Source organism: Cavia porcellus, unplaced genomic scaffold (assembly GCF_034190915.1).
Source record: "Cavia porcellus strain 051 isolate PalLab524CR breed Dunkin Hartley unplaced genomic scaffold, mCavPor4.1 scaffold_8, whole genome shotgun sequence".
Lineage (NCBI taxonomy): Eukaryota > Metazoa > Chordata > Mammalia > Rodentia > Caviidae > Cavia > Cavia porcellus.
In genome coordinates, this window is record NW_026947491.1 from 85,913,998 (window position 1) to 85,935,134 (window position 21,137).

Sequence of the window (21,137 nt, forward strand, 5' to 3'; positions counted from 1 at the left end):
AGCTACTCTTACCTTGATGTCCTCAGTCTAAAGGGGAATGAAATAGACGAGGTAAATTTAGAGCAAATAAATTTTGTGAAATAGACACTCCTTGAGTGGATAGTGTGCGTGTGCAAAGCTGAGCAGGAATCTGACCCAAAGTTTCATGGTAGTAAGTTAAATTTTCAGTCCCTTTCTTTTCGCCTGTCTTCAATTATTCTATACTGCCTGACTCCTGCATTGCATTTTGTTCCTTGAGTCATCATATCCAGCCTGAAAAGAAGGGAAATTTACAGTTCTTTGGTGAATTCCAGAATGTTAAACTATCATTCTAGGAAAACCAGTTGTGTAGAAATTTCTGATTGGCACATGTACAGTTTCCTTTGTGATTAAAAGAAAATGCATCTTTGTATAAAGATGTAGAAAAATAGCAATTTTTCCTCACGTAAAGGAAAGAAGAAAGGGTTCTTATTCTTTTTAAATTTGCTTTTAATCCCAAGACCATTTTACTATCATTTCCATTATGTAGCAAATAAGGGAAGATAAGTTTGGTTTACTGAAAACATCAAATTTTTTGTTGTAATTTATGCTTTTGAAAGCTAAATTTGTTTTCTAACATTAAAATACTACATAGGCAAGATTTTATCTTACTAGGGCGATTAGTGCTACTTGTGTTATTTTGCAAAATCTTTTTACTTGGCTCTAAGATTGTGTTATTTACATGTGACTGTTTTTTACATGTGTTATTACATGCAAGTTGTTTGTAAATTTAGGTTTTCTTCATACCAGCGTTCGTGTTGTTGCTAAATCACAAAGATCATGTTTCCTGTCCTTTGTTCCCTTAGATACCCATTACATTAAGCACCTGATGTTCAGAACAAATGACCATGCCTCTTTCTTTGCAGATTGCTAGACTGAAGGAATGTGAGAGGATATTAGTGGCACTGGAACTTAGCAACTTCCTGAATGATTCCAGTTATGCCCTTCAAGCTGTGACTCAATGCTACGGCCTTCTTGCCCCTATAATATATCACAGTATTGCTTTGGTACCTGTTGTACAGGTAAGGTCATCCTCCATCGCCAATAAGGGTCTGTTTTGTTTTTTAAACAAAGGCAGTTCAGTGATTCTTTTTAGAAAAAAAAGCTGTGCATCTCTTGTAAAGAACAAAGTAGGTCAAGAATACGTATTATGAAATTTCGGGAGTTAACTGGAGAACATTTTAATACATTTTATGTCTTGGAAAACATAAATAGGAATAGAAGATGTGTTTCTCTGAAAATATTCAACCCTGTTGCTGTCCATGGTTAAATATTGTTAAAGCACATCATTAAAGCCATCATCAGGAATAGAATGAGAATAACCTAACGTAAAATAGTTGATAATGGAGAAGTTGGGATTTATAGAAGAAGAGTTAATAAGATCTGGCTGAAGGAATTATATTTATTATACAGTGGTACCTCGGTTCACAAACTTAATTCGTTCCATGTTTCTGGTTGTGAGCCGTAACAAATTTCCCAATAAAGTTCAATGGCAACCAAGGTGGAGTTTGTGAATCACGGCAAAATTTTGCCAAATGCTTCCTTTTGGAAACCAAATTGTTTATGAACAGAAGCATTTATGAACTGAAGCATTACTGTGTATGCTTTTTAAGAAACCACTATACACTTAGAGGTTTAAGAGAATAATAACTTATTATTTTGTCGTTTCTGTGAATCAGGGTGACTGGATACAGTTTAGCTGGGTCTTCTGATTTGTATCTTCCCAGGCTAAGTCGAGGTGTTGCCCAGGGTTGTGTTTTTAGATAAGTCTTATGTGAGTTACTTTCCAAGATCCCTAGTTGAGTTGGCCCCTATTCAATGGGAGGAGAATAGACAGTTTTAATAAGAAGTGGCCAGACACCTAGGTATTCAACTGAAGAAAGGTCAAGTTTGACCTCTGTTTGTACTATATTTATATGTAAAACAAAGCAAAAAGATTTAGAAAACAAAATCTCAGGAGGTGATTTGTACAGTGCAGGGTTTGAAGCAAGATAGAGCTTCTAGAAACAAGAAATCTATGTGTGACAAAAGGGACCATAACAAAGACTATAAAGAACTTAAGGATTTGGAAAAAATTCAAAACTGATGAAGGGTAAAAAAATCTTGCAAATTGACCTAACCTAATAGCAACAACTTAATAGAAAAATGGGCACAGGATGTGAATAAGTGTATCCTAAGGAAGCAAATCCAAGAAACGGAAAAACATGAGAAGATGCTCACACTGACATTCATAGAAATGCATATTAAATTAACAGTGCGATAAGATCTGTAAATCCTGTTGCTGGTGAGAATGTACAACAAAGACGTTTTCACTTATGATGGGCGAAATGTGAATTATTACAAACTTTTGGATTTTGATTGAGAATTTAATTTTAATTAAAGTAAATCTAATTGTAAACAAAATTAAAAACAAATATACCAGACTTGGTAATTTCTCTACTAGCATTTCATCTCATAGAATAATATTTTTATAAAATTAAAAATGTTTATCCAACAGAGCAATCCCACTATAAGTTATTTATCCCACAAAGTAAAGTCACTTGTTGGTAAAATGCGAATCCTTGTTGCACGGTTCTGCATCCCAGGGTTCTGTTTAGTGGGGACATGATACTCCTGAATAGCACTAATTGAGGGGGACACTCTATCTGGAGGATGGTGCTTTATCCTCTGTGCTCTTGGAGCTGGGTCTTCAGTAGCCACTCACAGTTGTCACCTACCTATGTGTAAGGGGTTTGTGGTGGCAAAAAAGCTGGTGATGCAAAGGAACAGTAGTGCCAGACTGTAAGACATCAGCCATTCAAGTGCTCAGTGTGAGTCAGGCTGCAAAGGTTGTGGCTGACCCGTACCAAGTGATAGCGTGCTGGTGTTAGCAACAGGGAGTCAGAGCCGTTCCTGGAGATTCGGAGGAACTTTTCAGAAGACAGCCTCGAAGGACAAAGGCAGAATTCAGAAAAGCATATATCAATTCCATTCTGCAAAATAAGGGCAACTTTCCTTCCATGTACATTTGTGTGCTGGTGAGGTTATAAGAACTTGGAGAAAACTAGTAGCAGGTGTTAGTCTGACTTGGGGATGTGGTGGTATAGTGGCAGGGAGTGATCGTGGAGGAGAGGAATGGAGAAAACATTAAAAATAGCCACCAGCATCCTGGAACAATGACACTGTGGCCAGCACTGTAGCTTGAAGCAAGTAACAGGCCTCCGCAGAACTAACATGCGTGTGTTAATGTGTCCTTTGGGATCATCCTCGGAGTGAGGGATAGATGACGGCCACCTTGCTCTACTTCTCTGATAGTAATGTTGCTCCAAAGTGTTCGGCAGTATTGAAAGTTAATTTAATCATCTAGCTCTTGATCAAAGTCAAGATTGAATAATAGATAGTGAAGAGAATTGCAAGTAAACACCAATTTAACTGATTTTCGGGGGTATGAGTGTTTGATTTTAATTTTAAACAAAAGCATTACTTTAAGTACCAGGAATCTCTGTATGCCGTTTACCATGCCATATAATCCTTTGTGGGGTTTTTGAAGATTCTCCTAAGCCCGCATGCGAGCATTAGCTTCTAGTTTGCTTGCGATATTTAGCCTATATCATTTGTAACACTTGTCAAAAGGTGCTTTGTTTGGTGATTATTCCTATACATAACCTGTACTCTTCGCTAGTCTTTAAGTTAAGCTGATGACTCATCTGAAAATGGAATATATCAACTTTGTTTATATACATTCTTTTACATATAATAAACAATTTATAACAATTGTTATAACAACAATTACCTACAACAATGAAATTTTATGGCATAAGAGTCACATTTTTTTTTTTTTTTTTGAGACAAGGTCTCACTTTGTACTTCAGGCTTGAATTCTCTGTGTAGCCCAGGCTGGCCTTGAATTTGCAGCGATCTCCCTGCCTCGGCTTCCCAAGTGCTGAGATTATAGGCTTGTGCCATCACCCCCAGCTTTGAGACTCTTATTATTTGAATATAAAATTTATAATGAGTGAGTATGCTGTTTTGCCAGGAAAGTCATTGTGCTTCTGTATTTTAGATCTTGATAAAGTGCATGGTGGTTTTGCAAGGGCTGCCAAATATTGCCTACTTGAAGAAACACATTGGAAGTTTTGAAAGTGTGCAGCACATGATAGCTTGCTGTATCTTCTACTTAACAAAGGTATTTGTCTCATTCTTTGAATAATGTCATAAAATGGAGGAGCAGAAATGATTTAGAAAGTCAAACTGTTTCTAATCACAGTAATTAGAATGCTTAAATATAGTTCCCCAAAGCATTTTAAGATTAAAAACAAATGGAAAATCTGAGTGTTATGGAAGAGTTATCTGTTATTAAACTTTCTGATAAAATTGTGGTGCTTCCAAAACTAAAACTTTGTGCTTCTAAAATGGTGCTTGTGTTTTCTCAGTGTTATGTAATCACACAGAAGTTATGTTTCTGAAACCGTGAAACATTAATCACGTGGTATCATACTGCAGTCAGCCTCACATCCCTGCTCACAGGCTGTGAGCTCAGGGGGCTGCAGGACACGTGAAGTTTCTCCCTCAGGAGTGGAGTTAGGGTGCCGAGGGGAAGGGATCCAGAGACCACGCCACACAGTGGAGACTAAAGGCTCAGTCAGCAGATGAAGACATGGTGACCTTGAAATCAGACTGGAAAGCATGTTAGATGTGAAGGCTGGGCAGACCGTGTAGAGTCTAAGGATGATTCTGGGTGGTGTGCAGGACCCTAAACTCACGGGGTGGGGGGCACAAACTGTAGAGGGGAAATAGACTCTACCGATTAAGAGTGGTATATCCAGAGATCTGGGCCAAACAGAAAACATGGGTAAAAATGACCAGAGTATAAACTGAGTTTTCATTCCTTCATTCCATACATTGACTGATTGCCTATCTGTGTCAGGTACTGTTTTGGACATTTGCTGTGTGCTTACAATTAGAATGAGATTTAGAGAGAACCTCATGGTAGTTGTAGGAATTGAAGAATGAATCAGGGATGAGTTGATTTCTGGCTTGAGTAATGAATGGTTGGTGGTGACACAAACACGGACACAGAAAGATCACTAAGTGCTGGGACAACTGGAAGCAGCTATTGCCTAGAAGATGAGACTTCAACACGCTCTAAGGCAGAGTTAGAAATTCACATGCATGGAGATTCACGAAAACAAAGCAAAACAGATACGACAAACCAATACTGTCTTGCAGGTAGGCAAAAAGGAAAGTGGTGATAGGAGAGAGATTCCCAGGATGGGCCTGCTTTTGATGGGGAGACCCTGCACAGGAGGACGAGTGAACTAATCAGATGGAAGAGGACAGCTTTGTAGGTGGAGGGTGCGAGGAATCACACAAGCAGATGTACTGGGAGACCAACCATGCATTGTAGCCTACACTTGGGCAGCCTGGTTTAGAGGGGGCCACCGTTCACATGGACAGTAGGTTTGTAGCCCGCCAAGTGATTATAAGAGGCCTAAACATCCACAGGTAGCATTGCTTGTAAACTGGTTTACACAGAGTCCCACATGTGTGATTCTGTTTATTTTACAAATATGTGTGCAAACAATTGAAACAGTTACCTAAGTTCATCTTAGCCCTTAGTTAATGAAAAAATTAGTAGGGAAATGTTAGCATAGCTCAGATGCTTATGGGCAGTTTGTTTTATGATAGTTTAAGTACACACCCCTGTCTTCTCTTTTTGAATTCTGATTTCATGGTATTAAAACATCATGATCAGGCCCATTGGCAAGGCCCGGAGGGTTGTGTTAGGCCAGGTTATCTGGGGCAAAGGAATCTTAGGGGACCTCATTTACCTTGGAAACTAGAAAGAACCAAGAGATCAGAGGCAGTGATGTGGGCTTGTTTATCCTCATTATTTGGCTCAAACACTACATGATGTGATTCATCAAAGGTTAGTAAGAGAATGCGGTGAATCTCCTTAAAGAAAAGCCATCCGTATCTGCCTGCCTGCTGTATGTGGTTCTCACAGAGCCCTTCTGATCTGGGAGAGGTCTGCAAGAGTGCCGTGCAGGCCCCCGGGTGCGCCCCTAACTTCACCATGCCTTGTGAGGGGGTGGGAGCAGATGGGCTTCTACCTTCTACCTCAGGAAAGAGGCCATTATTTCTGACTGTTCCTGGCGTGGGCTCAGGAGCAGACAGCAATAATCCTTTGGCCCTTGGTTTATCCCTGTTGGAGAGACCTTGATGACCACCACATCTGTGCAGATGCTGAGGGAACATAAGCCATTTGTGGGGAGATTCCACACCCCAAGAGCAAGAGAGGAAGCCAAACACAACGTAATTGTGTTGTTTTCTCTGGCTGTGTTGGCAAGTACCAGAGATAGCCTGGGGGAGGAGGAGAAAGGCAAAGAGGACTTCTACGGACGTGCACAAGAGACGCAAAAGCCAATCAGAGAAAATTCCTCCTGTAACTGAACAACTTTTTGGTTTTTGATTGAAAAAATTAAACAGCCAAAAATTATAATTATGGTATTTCTTGAGTCAAATCTTGAAGCTCAAGAAATATGTTACTGTTCAGAGCAGAGTTACCTAGAGATTCTAAATAAATTCAGAAGGCAGCTTCACAAGTCAAACATAAAAAATAATAGGAGTCTCGAGGCAGAAAAAGAAACAAATGGAGAAGGAACAGACTCTGAGTCCCCAGCAAGATTAATTTAAGGAGACACCTGTAGAGAGATGGCGAAATTCCTGAAGTCAAAGGGTAAGGACAAATCTTAAAGTTTTGAGACTCAAGGAGCAGGTTATTTGCAACAGAAAAAGGAATCAGTCAACTTCAAAGTTTTTATCAGCAACAGTACAAGTTAAAATACCGAGAATCTTGAGGGAAAATACCCGAAGCTCAAAATTTGCCAGGAAAGATATTCATTCGAGTGGGCAAAATAAACAGTTTTCAGAAGCACAGGCATTTGGAAAATATTCTGCCCGTGTACTTATCTGAGGAAAACACTTGAGGAAACACTCTATCAAATGACAATTGATTCAGAGGAGAAATCCCCAGGTGGGGAAGACAAAAAGAAGGACATAATGGGAGCAATGAATCTTGCAATGTATGTTATTAAAATTAAATAGATAATGATGACATGACTAGGACTTGGTAATATAAATGCAAAGTAGGGCTTCTTGAAAGAGAAGACTCATCCTTGAAAGAAAACTTATTAGTAACCTAGAATTAAAACTTCCGCTCTGCTTAGAGTGGGGGAGATGTAAGCAGGTAGATACTTGGAGCGTGAGTGTGTGTGTGTGTGTGTGTGTGTGTGTGTGTGTGTGTGTGTGTATGTGTGTGTGTGTGTAGGGGGGGCCCAGCACAAATATAAACATGCATGTAGTGTAAACTTACTATTTACTCCGAAAAAAATTATAACTCAGGAATGTTCCACTACGAGCAGAGCTTTGGAGGAGAACTGATAAATTGATGGAGAAAAACGGAACAGGGAGGAGGAGGAAGCGGGAACAGGAACGGGAGAGCAGAAAAATGATCAGTTGAACCAAAGTAAAGAGTAGGAAACAGAGAAGCAGTTCAGGCAGAAGTAATTAAATCAACAGAGGCCACCAGATGGGTTAAAAATGAGGTCTTAATGTAGATTATTTCAAGAAATGCACTAAAAATGAAGTGACAAACAGTGGTTGAAAATGAGTAAATGCAAACAAAAATAAAAGAAAAAGGTGACATTTGCCACAGGAGATGAAGCAGGGTTCAGGGCTAGAAATGTTAATCAGGAGAGAGAGAGGCGTCAGGCTGTGTTCTCCGGGACTGTCCGGTCGCTGGCCCCTGCTCCTGGAGGCAGCTGTCACTTTCCGACTGAGGACATGCTCAGTGTTGAGTGTTAAAGACCAAGGCTGGCCCTGATTTAATCCTGGTGCTACAGAAAGAGAGAGAGAAAAATCACGTCTGAATTGAAACAAAATTTGAATTTTTTACAACAGTAATTTAAAGGACAAGAATAATAAGATTACATGAAAGATGACACAAAGGCACTTGGTATTACTTACCGACCTTTTCTAATAAAATTTCTAGTAAGTTAAGAATGGAAGAAAGCTGTGGAGTAATCATAAAGACATTTGCCCAAATTTTACTGCAAATATCACACTAAATGGCAAATTTCTGAGGCCATTTCCTTAAAAATCAGGCATAAGAAAAATGCTGACTTGTTACAGTATAAGAGTCTGTGTTTTCAAGGGGTTTTCTTTGCTAGATAAGAATAGGAAATAATGTTAGAAATAAAAAGCATAATTTATTTTTAATTGTAGAGGTTCACAGAACTCTGTAAGAATCTAGTAAAAGTTTTTAGAATTTTAAAGACAATATATAAAGTAATTATATATGAGACATTTATAAAGTGATTTTTTTTTTGTTTTTATCGGTACCAGGGATCGAACTCACGACAGTATAAAGTGATTTTTTAAAAAATACTAGCAATAGTCAGAAATGGTGGTGGGGGGTTAAATGTACCAAGTATAGTACGCAATATTTAAAACTAAGAACTAATGTCAAAGAACTAAATGAAAGAACTGTGAAATGTCACCCAGGGGGATGCAAAAGAAAATCTGAACATACCAAGTTCTTGACCTTGAAGATTTACTGTCATAGACTTATAACTTCTTCTAATATAACATTTAAATCCAGGGCAGTTCTAATCAGAATTCCAATAGAGTTTCTCTGGAACTGATTAAAATAATTTAAAAATTCTTAATAGATGTGAACATTTACTATAAAACCACCTTAATAAAGCTGCACGTGGTAATGCCTACCTGTAATCCCAGCATTAGGGAGGCTGAGGCAGGAGAATTGTTGCAAGTTCGAGACCAGCCTGGGCTACAGAGTGAGCTGAAGGCCAGTTTGAACTGACTAGGGAGACTTTGTCTCAAAAGATGAAAAAAAGGCTACCTTACAAAATAACATTAATATTACAATAGTAGGTAAACAGTGCAATGTAACAGATTATAGAGTAGAAGCTCCAATCTACAAAAAATGTTAATACAAAACATTGAGAAGGTGATGGTCTATTTTAATAGTTTATTCAGTGGAATAGCTGGTCCATCTGAATCAGGTCGTCTAACTGTGTGAAAGCACACAAATCGGGACCCCTTATCTCACACGGCAAATGAAATCAGGGTCGTTTGCCTTCAAGGATATTTGTATGGCCTTGGGATCAGGGGCTTTTCCTTAACAAGGCATAAAATGCCCAGAAAAATGTAGATAATCTGATTACAGATGGCTGAGACATTCTCATAGCAAGCACAATAAACACAGTTTCAAGGCAAATACGATAAATGATGAGAAAATATCGAACTATTTTATAGTTTGCGAAAAGAGAATCAAATGTATCTTCAGTCATAGTGGGTATGACTCAGTATTTGAGTTGCCTTTACAGCTGAATCAGGGAACAGGTACCAGATGACGAGGGGTCGAAGAGGAGCCACAGGAGGGTTTCACACCAGGAATGACATAATGACATTCTTTTTGATAAAAGAAGTAATTCTGGTTACACAACAGCAAGTCGTCTGAGTTGGGCAAGATCCGAGCTAGGGATGAGGTAGATGGTAAGAAATGATACACTGAACAAGTGTGGGGAAAATAGGAGGAGAGAGAATGGAGACGACTCAAGAATTATTTATGGAGGAGGATTGGAAAGGAGTCTTGGCAGGATGAGGGCTAAGGAAGGCAAAGGAAGGGCCAGCTGTAGCGCCCAGCGCCCGTGCCTGGCATCTGAGGAAACCCACTTTTTGTTGACCCTGGGTGAGAGAAGTTCTTTCGGTAAAGTGGAAGAAGATGCGTATGGGGCAACTTGAATTTTGGGATCTACACCATTTCCATTGAGTGATCATTACTTTATACAGTTGGCCTTACAGGCCTGGAGGTCGGGAGAGACTAAATCCACGTGAAAATAAAGGATCCATTAGGGTGTGGCAGGCAGGGAAGTCGCCCCTTTCCAATTTGGTGCATCACTACAGTAGGGTGTGTGCAAATCAGCTTGCTGGCCAGGGAAGCTTTCTGGGAGTTGATTCTAGGACCAAGGTTTTAAGGACAAGCTTGATCAGGTGATCAGGAATTCTGGGAAATGGCTCGGTCTGGGAAGCCACGGAGTCCTGAAACGACATTTCATGGCTTTGTTCAAAGTGGGTTTTTGGAGTGGAAATATTTTCTTAAATAGTTAACTTATTGTACCAAAATCATATGGCCCAACTGTATGGCCCAGGGATGTGGGGAATTCAGATTTGTTATTCATTCTTTGTTACAACAATAGAATTGTACATTTTTTATTTGAGAGAAATATGATCTAGAGGTAAGTGTTCAGTTTCCTTAACAAAAACCGAGAGCTTCTTAGACCTCAAACACTTATGAGACTTTTGAATTTATGAAAGATGATACATTGTACTTGAAAATTGTCAAGAGTGTCCAACAGAGATAATTAATACTTACTTTTAATTAGACTCTACGTTCATGGAAAGAGTGTGACCTAGCAGTGATGATTATAAATTATGGAAAAAAGATGTTGGACATCACGCCAGCATGCAAATCTGTATTTGGTAAAAGTGACCCAGAAGAAATGCTAGACGAGGTAATTGGTTTTTTCCCCCTCATTTTGATATGGGTCTTTTGGGGTCATTTAGTATAAGTAAGGCTACTGGAAAATTAATCAGTTTTTAATGTGTCATATTTATGTAGAAGAAAAGTAATATAGTTCAGAGAAATTCTGCATTTTTAAATATGTTCTTGAGTTGTGGAGCAAGAAAAGTTGCATACATGCTGAAGAGCTTTTCTCAGGTTTTTTTTTTAAAGTTTTGTGGGTGCAGCCAAGAAAGTGAACAGAGTGTCTGTGTGAGTGTGTCAATCTTCCCCATCACCTGGGCTGACCATCAGTGAGGTGACGATAGCTTCCTGTACCCAGGCGGACAGTGCACTGGAAGCCTTCCAAAGCCTCTTTCGAACCTAAGATTTTATCATTTGGTTGGTTCACTGACTGTAGTAAATGCACAACAGCTTTTTTTTTTTGTCTTTTTCCTTTTTATTGGTACCGGGGATCGAACTCATGACTGCCTGCTTGCAAGGCAGGAGCTTATGCCACTGAGCTAAACCTCCAGCACGACAGCTTTTTGTAAAGTATAAATTTTATTTTTTTATTAGTCCGTGTTTGCGGTATATACTAGTTGTATTCATTGTGGGGAGCTGGACCTGTATGTGACACAACTTCATTCTTTTTTTTTATTAATCCCATTTTGTGTTCAAAGCAGATTTCCAAGACTCATTGTGATACTTACATTCTCTTCTTTTATGAGACTGCTTTTAATTTATGAATTATTTTACTTTCTAAGGATGGGTCTTATAAGAGCTTATACCTTATGGGCTTTCCTTTAAACTATTTGTGTTAAATGTATTTTTGGATCAAGTTTTGAAATGTTTATTTATTGGGTTTCTGTAGCACACTAGGAATTACACAAAGCCCTTTTGGTGGCTTGAGTGTGGACAGAGCTGCTCACTCTCAGCACTGCTGGGGTTAGATCAGTCCCATTTCTGTCCTAGTACATGTTGAGAAAGAAAGAAAGCAAGCTTTGCTTATGTTACCTGCTCCCGAGAAAGCATTTGTCAAACAAAACAAAAGACAGCTTCACAAATCACCACTACACCGCTTTATGACTTCTTGAGAAGCTGCTTTTTCTTCTTCTCCTCCTCCTCCTCCTCCTTCATCTTCTTTTTCTTTTTGTGGAGGAGTTTGCTTTCTCTAGAGGGTGTTTTGATGAACTTGGAGGCAGTTTGCATTTTTTTTTTCTCATCAAGTGTTTGCCCTCAGAAGCCCGAGACAGCGTGCAGGCTTTGACTCAGGATTTTGTCCTTGGAGCTTCTGACATGGCAGAATTGTGATGCTTTACTGACAGTTGATAGAGTCAAGGATCATCAGATCTACCCAAAGACCCTGGTCGTCTACAAGGACTTAGTGTCTCCTCCTCACCCAACAGAGACAGTGACAGGACAGTTCTGAAGCTCCGAGGGAGAACCTGCTGGAGCGGAGCACAGACTGCCCAGTTCTTACCCCGCTAATTACTGATCCTCTTACAACACAGCAAAGACAATTAGTTTAGTTGTAAAGAAATTCCTTGTGGAAAAAGAAAAAAAAAAAAAAACAATAAAGGAATCTGTTCCTGAGGGCTGGCTGGGGATTTTCTTCTTAAGATTTCTGGCCCTGTCGGAGGAGCTGTGACAGTGGCTGGAGGTCCCAGAAGAAGGCAGGAGAAGGAGGCATTCTGGTTCCCTGTGTGGTTTTGGTTGGAACTCTGTATCTGTTAGTATTAACTGCGAATGGGTATTGTTTAGCCGCGTGAATCATAGTTGTGTCTACCAAATATGAAAGAATGAAAACACGAAGTCATTTGAAAATCACAGCTTTCATAACATGTTAAAGTACGGTCTGACATTTAACCAATGTTTCTAGTTCTCTTCTTCTAAGAAAATTCTAAAAAATAAGAAGCCCCCTCAGACATTGTCGCTGGAAAAAATGAGTGAACAGCTGGCGTTGCTGGAGACACATCTGCTCAAGATGACAAAACAATGTAAATTCTTTTTCCTGTGTACTTTATTCAGCGTATGTTTCTTAAAATGAGAAAATCTTCAAAAAAAACGGACTAAGATGAGATTGATATTTTGGTAAACCCTTTGAGATTTACACAGTGCTTTTGCATCGTGTTATTAAGCCTGATGATAGCTCGTTAATGAAGAATTCGAACTTCTTCTGCATGTAGCTCACAAAGGTTAAGTGATTTACTTTAGCTTCTGTAGCTGGGCGTGGACTTGAGCCCGTGTACTGGGCTCTTAAGGAGGTGTTCTCAATGTGGTGCTACTGAGCCTCAAGTCTTGTGGTTCTTTGTGTGGGAGACTTGCATCCTATCCCTGGTTTCTCTCCACGGAAGCATAGGGCACCCCATCCCTGCATTGTGACAACCAACCAAGAGGCCAAGATTACCAAATGTATGGATGGTGAGGCGGGAGGAGGTGGCTCAACTCTGAATCTAGGCTCTAAAGGCCAAAACACAACTGGGAAGTTAATGGAACAGGGTGAGCCAGGTTTATGCGGGACTGGTTTGAAGTGGGTTCCACTAGCGGAGGAACTGGGGTGAAAGATTCCTTTAATTTTAGGTCATTGTACTGTAGCCATTTCATAGTGAGCTAATGCGTTAATGCAGTGATTATTATTTTGGAGTTTGCAGTTTGGAAAGCAGCCTGGGAAGTTGATGTAGTTTCTGATGATTATATGGCTGGACTTTTAAAAAGCACGTTAAAAAACCTAGAAAAAGAGGGTGCCCAAATTTCTCCCAGGGGTGAAGCTCCACATGTGGCCCATGCTGTTTGGGAAACTGACCATGTTTAGAGGATCCCATGGTCCCACATCATTTCCCCAGGTGCCTTAGTTGTGTTTTGGTGCTCGTACACTTCCAGCATTGCCTGACTTGACCCTCCTTGCTTTCCGTATGCTCCATGCCCAATTTTAGCTGGATTTATGAACTGAAGCCAATGTTCTGTTATCCTCATAATCAGTAAACCTAGGTTTGGGGAGCTGTAATTTTCTTATTATATATATAAGTATAGTTCGTTAAAATATGAAGTGCCCAAATAATGTATTATTCATTTTTATAATATCAATAAAAACATTCTCCTAAGAAGCATACCGTAATATTACTAGTTGGACAGTAAATTCAGTAACAACAACAATAGTTCCATAGAGTGTTTTCTGGGTGGCAGGCACTATTTCAAGTATTTTATACACATTAAAAATCATGTAACCCGTATGTAACTACCATCTGAAGAAGGTACTGTTTTTATCCCCATTTTAGACTTTTAAACGGATACATAGAAATGCTAAGTAACTTCACAAGGATTCAAAACTGAAAAATGTCAGCCAGTCTGAGCCCAGGCAGTCTGGTCTGGTGGCTCGGCTGTATTTCACTGCCTTTATCGGGAGGGCTGGGTGATAGATTCCTTAGCATTTAGGGAAGAGTCAGGAAGGAAATAGTTGAGGGTATTGAGGACTTTCTATCTCCAGAATATATTATTGTAGTGGGCATTGCAAGGCACATGGTTTAGAGTGAATACTGGAGCATTCTCCTCTTTGTTACCCCCTTTGTTATCTATAAAAAAAGAACTTATATTTGGGCTGCTCATGTTAAACGGACCTGGAACATACTCATTTTTTTAAACCTTAGATACTGTACCCGAACTCTCAGGAACTGAAGACCCTATATTTCTTTACTCTGTGGTTTTGAACTGGTCGGTGAAGGGTGCTGTGAAAGAAGGTAAGTGACCTCATTCTCCCATTCTTCAGGTGCTTACCACTGACAGTTGCTGGGCTTTGTTTCTGTTGTGGAAAGATTTCTGCTATTGTAAGTAGAATACTTTGGGTTCCTCCCCACTCAGAAGAATGCAGAGTCTTAATTTCCCAGTAATGAAGGAGGCAGCTGATTTGAACTCTGGACAGACAACCTTCGTGGTGGTTTACTGTGGTAGCAAACAGTGTTATTAAGGAGCTGCAAAAATCAAGGGATTGAAAAAATGCATCACTGTTAATTAGGACGTGACAACGACCTCATTGCTTGGTTCAAAGTGTTTCATGGTAAAAATTATAGGCAATTATGAATACTTCCCTCAGTTGTACATTAGTGGTACCTTAATAAAATCTTCCTCAACACTGACAATTTTGAAAACAATTAAGTGAAATGCAGACTGCAAAGGATTGATCAGTCTTAGGAAACAACAGGAGTTCACACTTGCTTCCATATGTTTAAAAGTGAGAAATCTAAGAGGCAGGTCCATCAACTTGCCTGCTAGATGACAAGGACTAGTAGTATTCGTAACCTTTCAGCATCTTCAGTAACTAAGTGAAACTGTATGAATTTCTTTGTTTTTACAGTTATGAAGTTTAAGCAAAGACCCAGATTCCTGGAATTCTTCACACACATTATGCTTAAATGTATCAATGATGAAAAATTTCACATCCTGTTGGAGATAACAACACCTGTCTGTGACTTCTTGAAAAGGTACATATATGTTGGTTTTACACATGCTAGCAACTTTAAAAAATGAGCAACACAAGCCGGGCGTGGTGGCTCATGCCTGTAATCCTAGCACTCAGGAGGCTGAGGCAGGAGGATCGTTGCGAGTTCAAGACCAGCCTGGGCTACAAAGTGAGCTTAGGGCCAGTCTGACCTGCATAGCGAGACCCTGTCTCAAAAAGACCAAAAAAACCCAAAAGAGCAACACTGTCACCCGAAGGTCCCTAAAGTGGATAACAGGAGTGTGCAGGGTGTGCCCTTGGGAAACAGTGGAGAATTATGTCTCTGGGTGAGTAAGTAATGACGGGTGAGAACACCTACACAAGGGCACCAAGAAATGAGCGAGCACATTTTCCGATTTTCAGGAGGAAGGAGATGAGGGCTTTCCTCCTGGGTCAGGGGCACTAAGAGTGTCTTCCTGGCCTGTCTATGTGTCTCACACAAGGGTTAGAGTCTCCTTTGGGTCTTTTCCCTATGCTTCTAATTCATCTGTCATCATGACTGGAACTATTCCTTGAGTTTTCACTGTGGGTATGAAGCAGAAGAGCCTCATTTAGATGTAGAAAGCTTGAAGCTGTCATTCCCATTCTCTAAGTCATAACGATTCTTTGCTTCCAAAAACAAAACGCTGTCGTGCCATGCCAGTTATGGGAGAGGCCAAATGAATCCATCTTATCTTCCGGCAACTGAGCAGTGGGCTTTTCTTCCATGACTGCACATAAATCTATCCTTACTGTTTTAATAAAAGTAAACATCAGTAACAAACATTTTTGTTTGTTTGTTTGGTTTTTTGAGGTAAGGTTTTGATATGCAGTTCAGGCTGGCCTTGAATGCATTATGGAGCCCAGGTAGTCCTGGGACTCATGGCAGTGCTCCTGCCTCAGCCTCCTGAGTGCTGGGATTATGAGTGTGTGTCACTATGCCTGGCTGAAGGTCTGTTTTTTTTTTTTTTTTTTTTTTTAATGGCAGCAAAACAGAAGCGTTCTTTTAAAAATTCACAAAAATATATTCTTCCTAAAATAAATACTTTATTTATAAGAGCAAAAGCTTTGAATATATGGGCTTCATATTTTCAAAAGATACAGGAGAAAATCGCTTGTATTAAATGAAGCAGGCCATAGCAATCAAGTATTGGTCAGAATTAAGAATTCCATTTAGTTAAAAAATAAAGCCAAAATTAGATGTTTAGACATTTCAAGTAATATTTTTGATACCAAAGAAAATCAGAACGTGCATATCAATTTGGAAAGATGGCTGTGGAAGTTCAAGCTAAGAATAATAGAGAATCTGACAAGTGGAACAGACTTGGTGGCTTGAAAGCACTGAACGGGGGATGATAATAAATAATAATGAAAGGCCTGAGGCTGGAGGCCAAGTAGTATAATTGAGATCAAGACCTAAGTGTTTGTTGATTTCCAAGGTCAAGCAGATGCTTTGGGATGCGCTGATGCGGCCCTGTGATTTCTGCTTTGGTATTGAAGTCTGTCTTGTGTTGTGTTCACATGCCTAACATACTTTACACATAGAAATGACTTTTCTACAGCGCACCAGAAAAATATGTATCTGTCTTCTTCCAGTTTAGGGTTCTGTAATTTGTACTTAATGTTTTAATACATATGGGGTTGATTTGGGTACTGGATCTTGATTTCAACTTTAGTTTTTTTCCTAGTCCATCACTTGTCCTGGTAATATTTACAGAATAACTCTCTTCCCCAGTTATTTTTAGTATCACCTTTTCATATTCAAAGTGGATACACTTAATAACAATGCTTATAGATTACAATGGAGATATTTCGTGAACTTTCATATTGTATTTAACAAAAGATCCAAGTATTAAATATGGAAATAATTGCTGCAAAGAAGGTGAACTGGGAAAGAGATGTGTAATATTGAAAAAGTTTAAATTGCCACTTAAAATTCCAAAATAGAACATACAAGATGTGTGAAATTTAACATTAGTGAATATAGTTAGCCAATGGTGACCAAATATTGTTTGAGGCATCCCTAAAGTAAGCTGTTAGGAGAAATTGTGTATATCAAGTGTACTCAAAGAAGCAGTTACAGGTAAATTCTCAGCTCTTGAAGCTTCTGCTACAAATCAAAAAATGTAAAGCTAGATTGACTTATCAAGGTCAAGAAACTAGAGAAATAAAACTAAGAAAGCAAAAATAAAAAATAAAAAATGAAAGTTGAAATTAATCAATTACAAATTAAAGACAGCCTAATCAATAACTAGTAGAACTAGTTCTTTAAGAATATTGATAATTTAGTACATTTCCTGGCAGCATGATAAGAAAATGAGAAAAACAATCTAATGAGAAAGTAATAAAAAAATTTGAAAGTAGGTGAGCAGATATTAAATAATAGTGTGTAAAGTTTCATGTGGATGAACTTAAAAACTTAATTGAAAATGAAAGCAAAAAAATTTGTAATCTAGTGAAGGCGGTAAAAATTTGAGTCACTCAACAATTTTTAGAGTGGCTCATCTTTTTAGGGAGTGAATTTTTTAGCTATCAAGGCATTTTAAAGCATGTGTATGAAGTTTCCTGTTAAAATGAGCACAATAGGCTCTGATGAGAGCCATATAAAAGTTAATGAAGAAAATAATGGTTCAATCTTGCTTGACAGTACGTAGATGCAGAAATCTAGAATGGGATATTAGCGTGTAAGTTTAGCTGTGATTTTATTCTCAGTGCAAATAGAGTAGGAAACCTGAAAATATAATTATTTTGGTAGTCAAAGGAGGCTTTAGGAAATCCTAAAAAGTCGTGATGACGTTGAGCAACATTCCTGGAAAATCAGGATACAAATGAATTAAAGTAAGTGCTTTAACAAGGAAACTTGGTATTCTTCTGTCACTTGAGGTTCCTGCTCTGAAGGTTCCTGCTGGTGCAGGAAGACAACTAGCAGAAATGAGAAGCAGCTTTTCATGACACTCACGTCATAGAACGTTCACAAGTATTTGTGAAATCAGTTCCATAGTGAGGTACTCTGAAACATGGGGATATTTGCTAACAATTATTTTAAATTCAAAGATATTTAACTGAAAGCTGTTGTAGCATTCAGTATTTGCTAACAATGGAAGTTTGTGGGATGGTTAGATGAAAAATTGGTAGCTTTTCCATACCTGCTAAAGAATATAATGGAAAGCTGACCCCATTTCTGTGGAATACGTGATTAAACATCACAAGCCTTGAGTTTGTGAAGTCGAAAGTCTATACTATGAGAAAAAAAGCTTTGAACAGATGTAGACAGCACAGTACTTGATGGGCAGACAGAAAGAATACAGATTTGTTTTCACTTCACATTAGTCTGTTAGTCTAAATTGCATTTGGATTCTAGAATGAGCTAGAAGGAAGAAATTTATTTGAAAAACACAAAGAACAAAACAAGAGGAATTCGTCCTGTCAGATAAAATATAATGGGGTCGTACTTGTGAAGTAACAGGCTAGAGTCATTGGCACTCAATTGGCATTAACTGGGATTCAATTAATTGGCATTAATTGGGACTCCACAGGCATAGTAACCAAAGTCATGAACAGCCATGAAATAAAGAATCATGCTAACTACATACAAATTTAAAGTTGTTATCAAAACATCATAAACAATAGAAGAAGCCTTAAGCTAGAGCCTCATGGGGCCATGAAGAAGTGAAGAGGGGGAGGAATTTGATGTACTCAGGAGGACGGGCCTTCTGGAGCTCATGGAGGAAAATGCGGAGACTGGTGGGGTGGTGGTAACCAAGTGTATGCATTTTAAACTTCTCCCCTTCCCATCTCTTTCCCAAATAACACAGCAAGCTGTCCAACCCTGGGTACTGTGGGAGGAGGGGGACGTAGGGGAGAGACAATCTGCTGGAGAATGGCAGGGAACCAGTCCCAGGGTGCAGGTAACAAAGGCGGGTGCCTGAGTCCCCAGCAGTCACCGGTTCAAGTGGTCCAGCTTTGCCCCAGCGAATGCCAGCTAACGAGAGCGCCTTAGAGTTGCTGCAGCTGCGCTGGCCTCCTTGCCGGCCCCAGGACCCATAATCATCTTCACAAAGGCAGAAAAGGCCAACGCCACAGGGACCAGGACCAGCGTATCCCGACCCCTGGAGCTGGCCACCCGGTCATCTCATTAGCCATGCATTTTTGTGTCTGTACATTTAAGTTTTTGGATCCCATGTGTCATGTCATAGCAAGATTTAGGTTGTCCCTATTGACATTTCAAATAGTAAAAGAAATGTAAATTCCAGAAAATATACAAATGCCAGGGCAATTATATGGTCGTGTCAATAGAACAGTGAGAGGTTACGGTATTTGGAAAGGCGGAATTCACTGGAGTTTATCATTAAGAAAAGACGGTGAAGAACTGCAGCTCACCAAGGGGAGAGAAAGCGTAACAGGCACCTAACACGCTTGCTTCCTACTGGCACCCAGAAGGCAGCTTTGGCGGGTGTTGGCACAGCATGGAACTAAACAGAATGCAATTTGCTGGAGGTAAGAGAGTTTGTGTAGGGTCACTCTGACGTAGTTTTCATCTCAGCCAAAAGGGAGGTGTCTGTATTACCGTATTCGCGGTGGAGTTCTGTTGTGCCTGCATCAAACCTTCTGCCATTTCTTTTCCTATACACTGTAGATACACTGCTCCAATTGCATTTTATAGTGTGATTTACACCTCAGTCTTTTGAGAGGCCAGCAATTCCTTGACCGACAGAGACCACTGTCTAATTTATGCCTGGGACACAAGCAATTTTGAATGTCATTGTCTCATAAATTCAGTGACAACATTCATTAAAGTTTAATTAATTTGGGACAGTTCTGCAAATATTGGCAAATCTTTTTGATCAAATTTACCTTCTCTTTTTTAGGAGGAATGAATCCCTACTTGGAATAAAAAAAATAAAAATGAAGGATACTCTTGGAAAGACCAGTGTACCTTTGAAGTTCAAAACTTCAGCAGTAGACTTTGGAGCAGTGAGTTTCCTAGAAATTTTTAATTTTAAATTACGGAAGTGAATTTAAGAGATCATGCACTTAAAGATGATTGGCTATATTTTAATTTATTACAACATGAAAAAAAAGTACAATTTTATAGCTATAATACATTGTAAACTCCTAAATTATATATTTTTATAATCAGATTCCTTTGTGGGGGTGCTTTGGTTAATTTTGATAGTCATTTTAACTGAAGGCTGCAAAGAAATCACTTTGTTTCAGCATCGAGAAACAAGCATTGGAGTGTAAGTTATAAAATTTGTGTTCAAAGTTTAAATTTAATGTTTAACATTTTTGTTATTTCCACTCTTAAGAGTACAGAAACAGTATCAAGAAGAAAAAGTAAAAGAAAGGAAACTTTAAAAGATTTGTATACCAGGAATCCATCCATTCTTGAATTGCCAGAATTTGAAAGGTATTAACTAAGTATTTAATTCAATAAAGGTGTACCTGAGGGTTGTTACGTATTTTTGACACGAAGGGTTCCCTGGTGAACCAGACACCAGATGAAACCACTGTCCTCTGGGTTTGCATTTCAATGAAACAGCACAGTCCCTGAGCAGATATACAAGTGATATGCTATAGAGTCATTGGCTCCAGTGTAATTGGTGACTGAATTATGAATTATTTTTATACTTATCATAGGATTTAATGTTCTTAAACAATTTTAATTGATAATATGTGTACGTATGAATGGGAGACAGCATGTGAATTCAATACATGTGTATGATATGTATTGACCAAATCAGTGTAAAGAGCATTTCCACCACCTCAAATGTTTATCATTTCTGTGTTGAGAGCCTTTAGTTTCTTTGAAACATAAAGCATTTGTAGGCTATCGTTATCTTACTGTGTTATAGAACTGTTAAATGAATCTCTCCCACCTCACGGCATTTTGGTATCCATTCCCAAATCTCTGAGTACAGCCCCTCTCTGGTACCCGTGCTGGTCTCTGATGATCTGCATTGTATCCTCCTCTCAAGTTTCTTTTTTTTTGGCTTTCACAAGTGAGTAAAAACAGTCATGTTTTGCCTTCCTACCCTTATCTTATTTCATTTAACATGATTTCCTTCAGTGCCGTCAATG

The 21,137-nt window shown here is 39.0% G+C and overlaps 1 protein-coding gene across 1 annotated transcript in view; it reads left to right on the plus strand.

Moving 5' to 3' along the window:
* The window catches only part of Cfap54 (cilia and flagella associated protein 54), a 346,516-nt gene that overhangs the window by 134,440 nt on the left and 190,939 nt on the right, over nucleotides 1-21,137 (plus strand). The window contains exons 26-33 of the mRNA XM_063255344.1: nucleotides 885-1,040; nucleotides 4,061-4,183; nucleotides 10,467-10,595; nucleotides 12,465-12,582; nucleotides 14,230-14,319; nucleotides 14,934-15,060; nucleotides 19,925-20,030; nucleotides 20,366-20,466. Of these exons, the coding sequence (XP_063111414.1) occupies nucleotides 885-1,040; nucleotides 4,061-4,183; nucleotides 10,467-10,595; nucleotides 12,465-12,582; nucleotides 14,230-14,319; nucleotides 14,934-15,060; nucleotides 19,925-20,030; nucleotides 20,366-20,466 (950 nt within the window). The remainder of the gene's footprint in view (nucleotides 1-884; nucleotides 1,041-4,060; nucleotides 4,184-10,466; nucleotides 10,596-12,464; nucleotides 12,583-14,229; nucleotides 14,320-14,933; nucleotides 15,061-19,924; nucleotides 20,031-20,365; nucleotides 20,467-21,137) is intronic.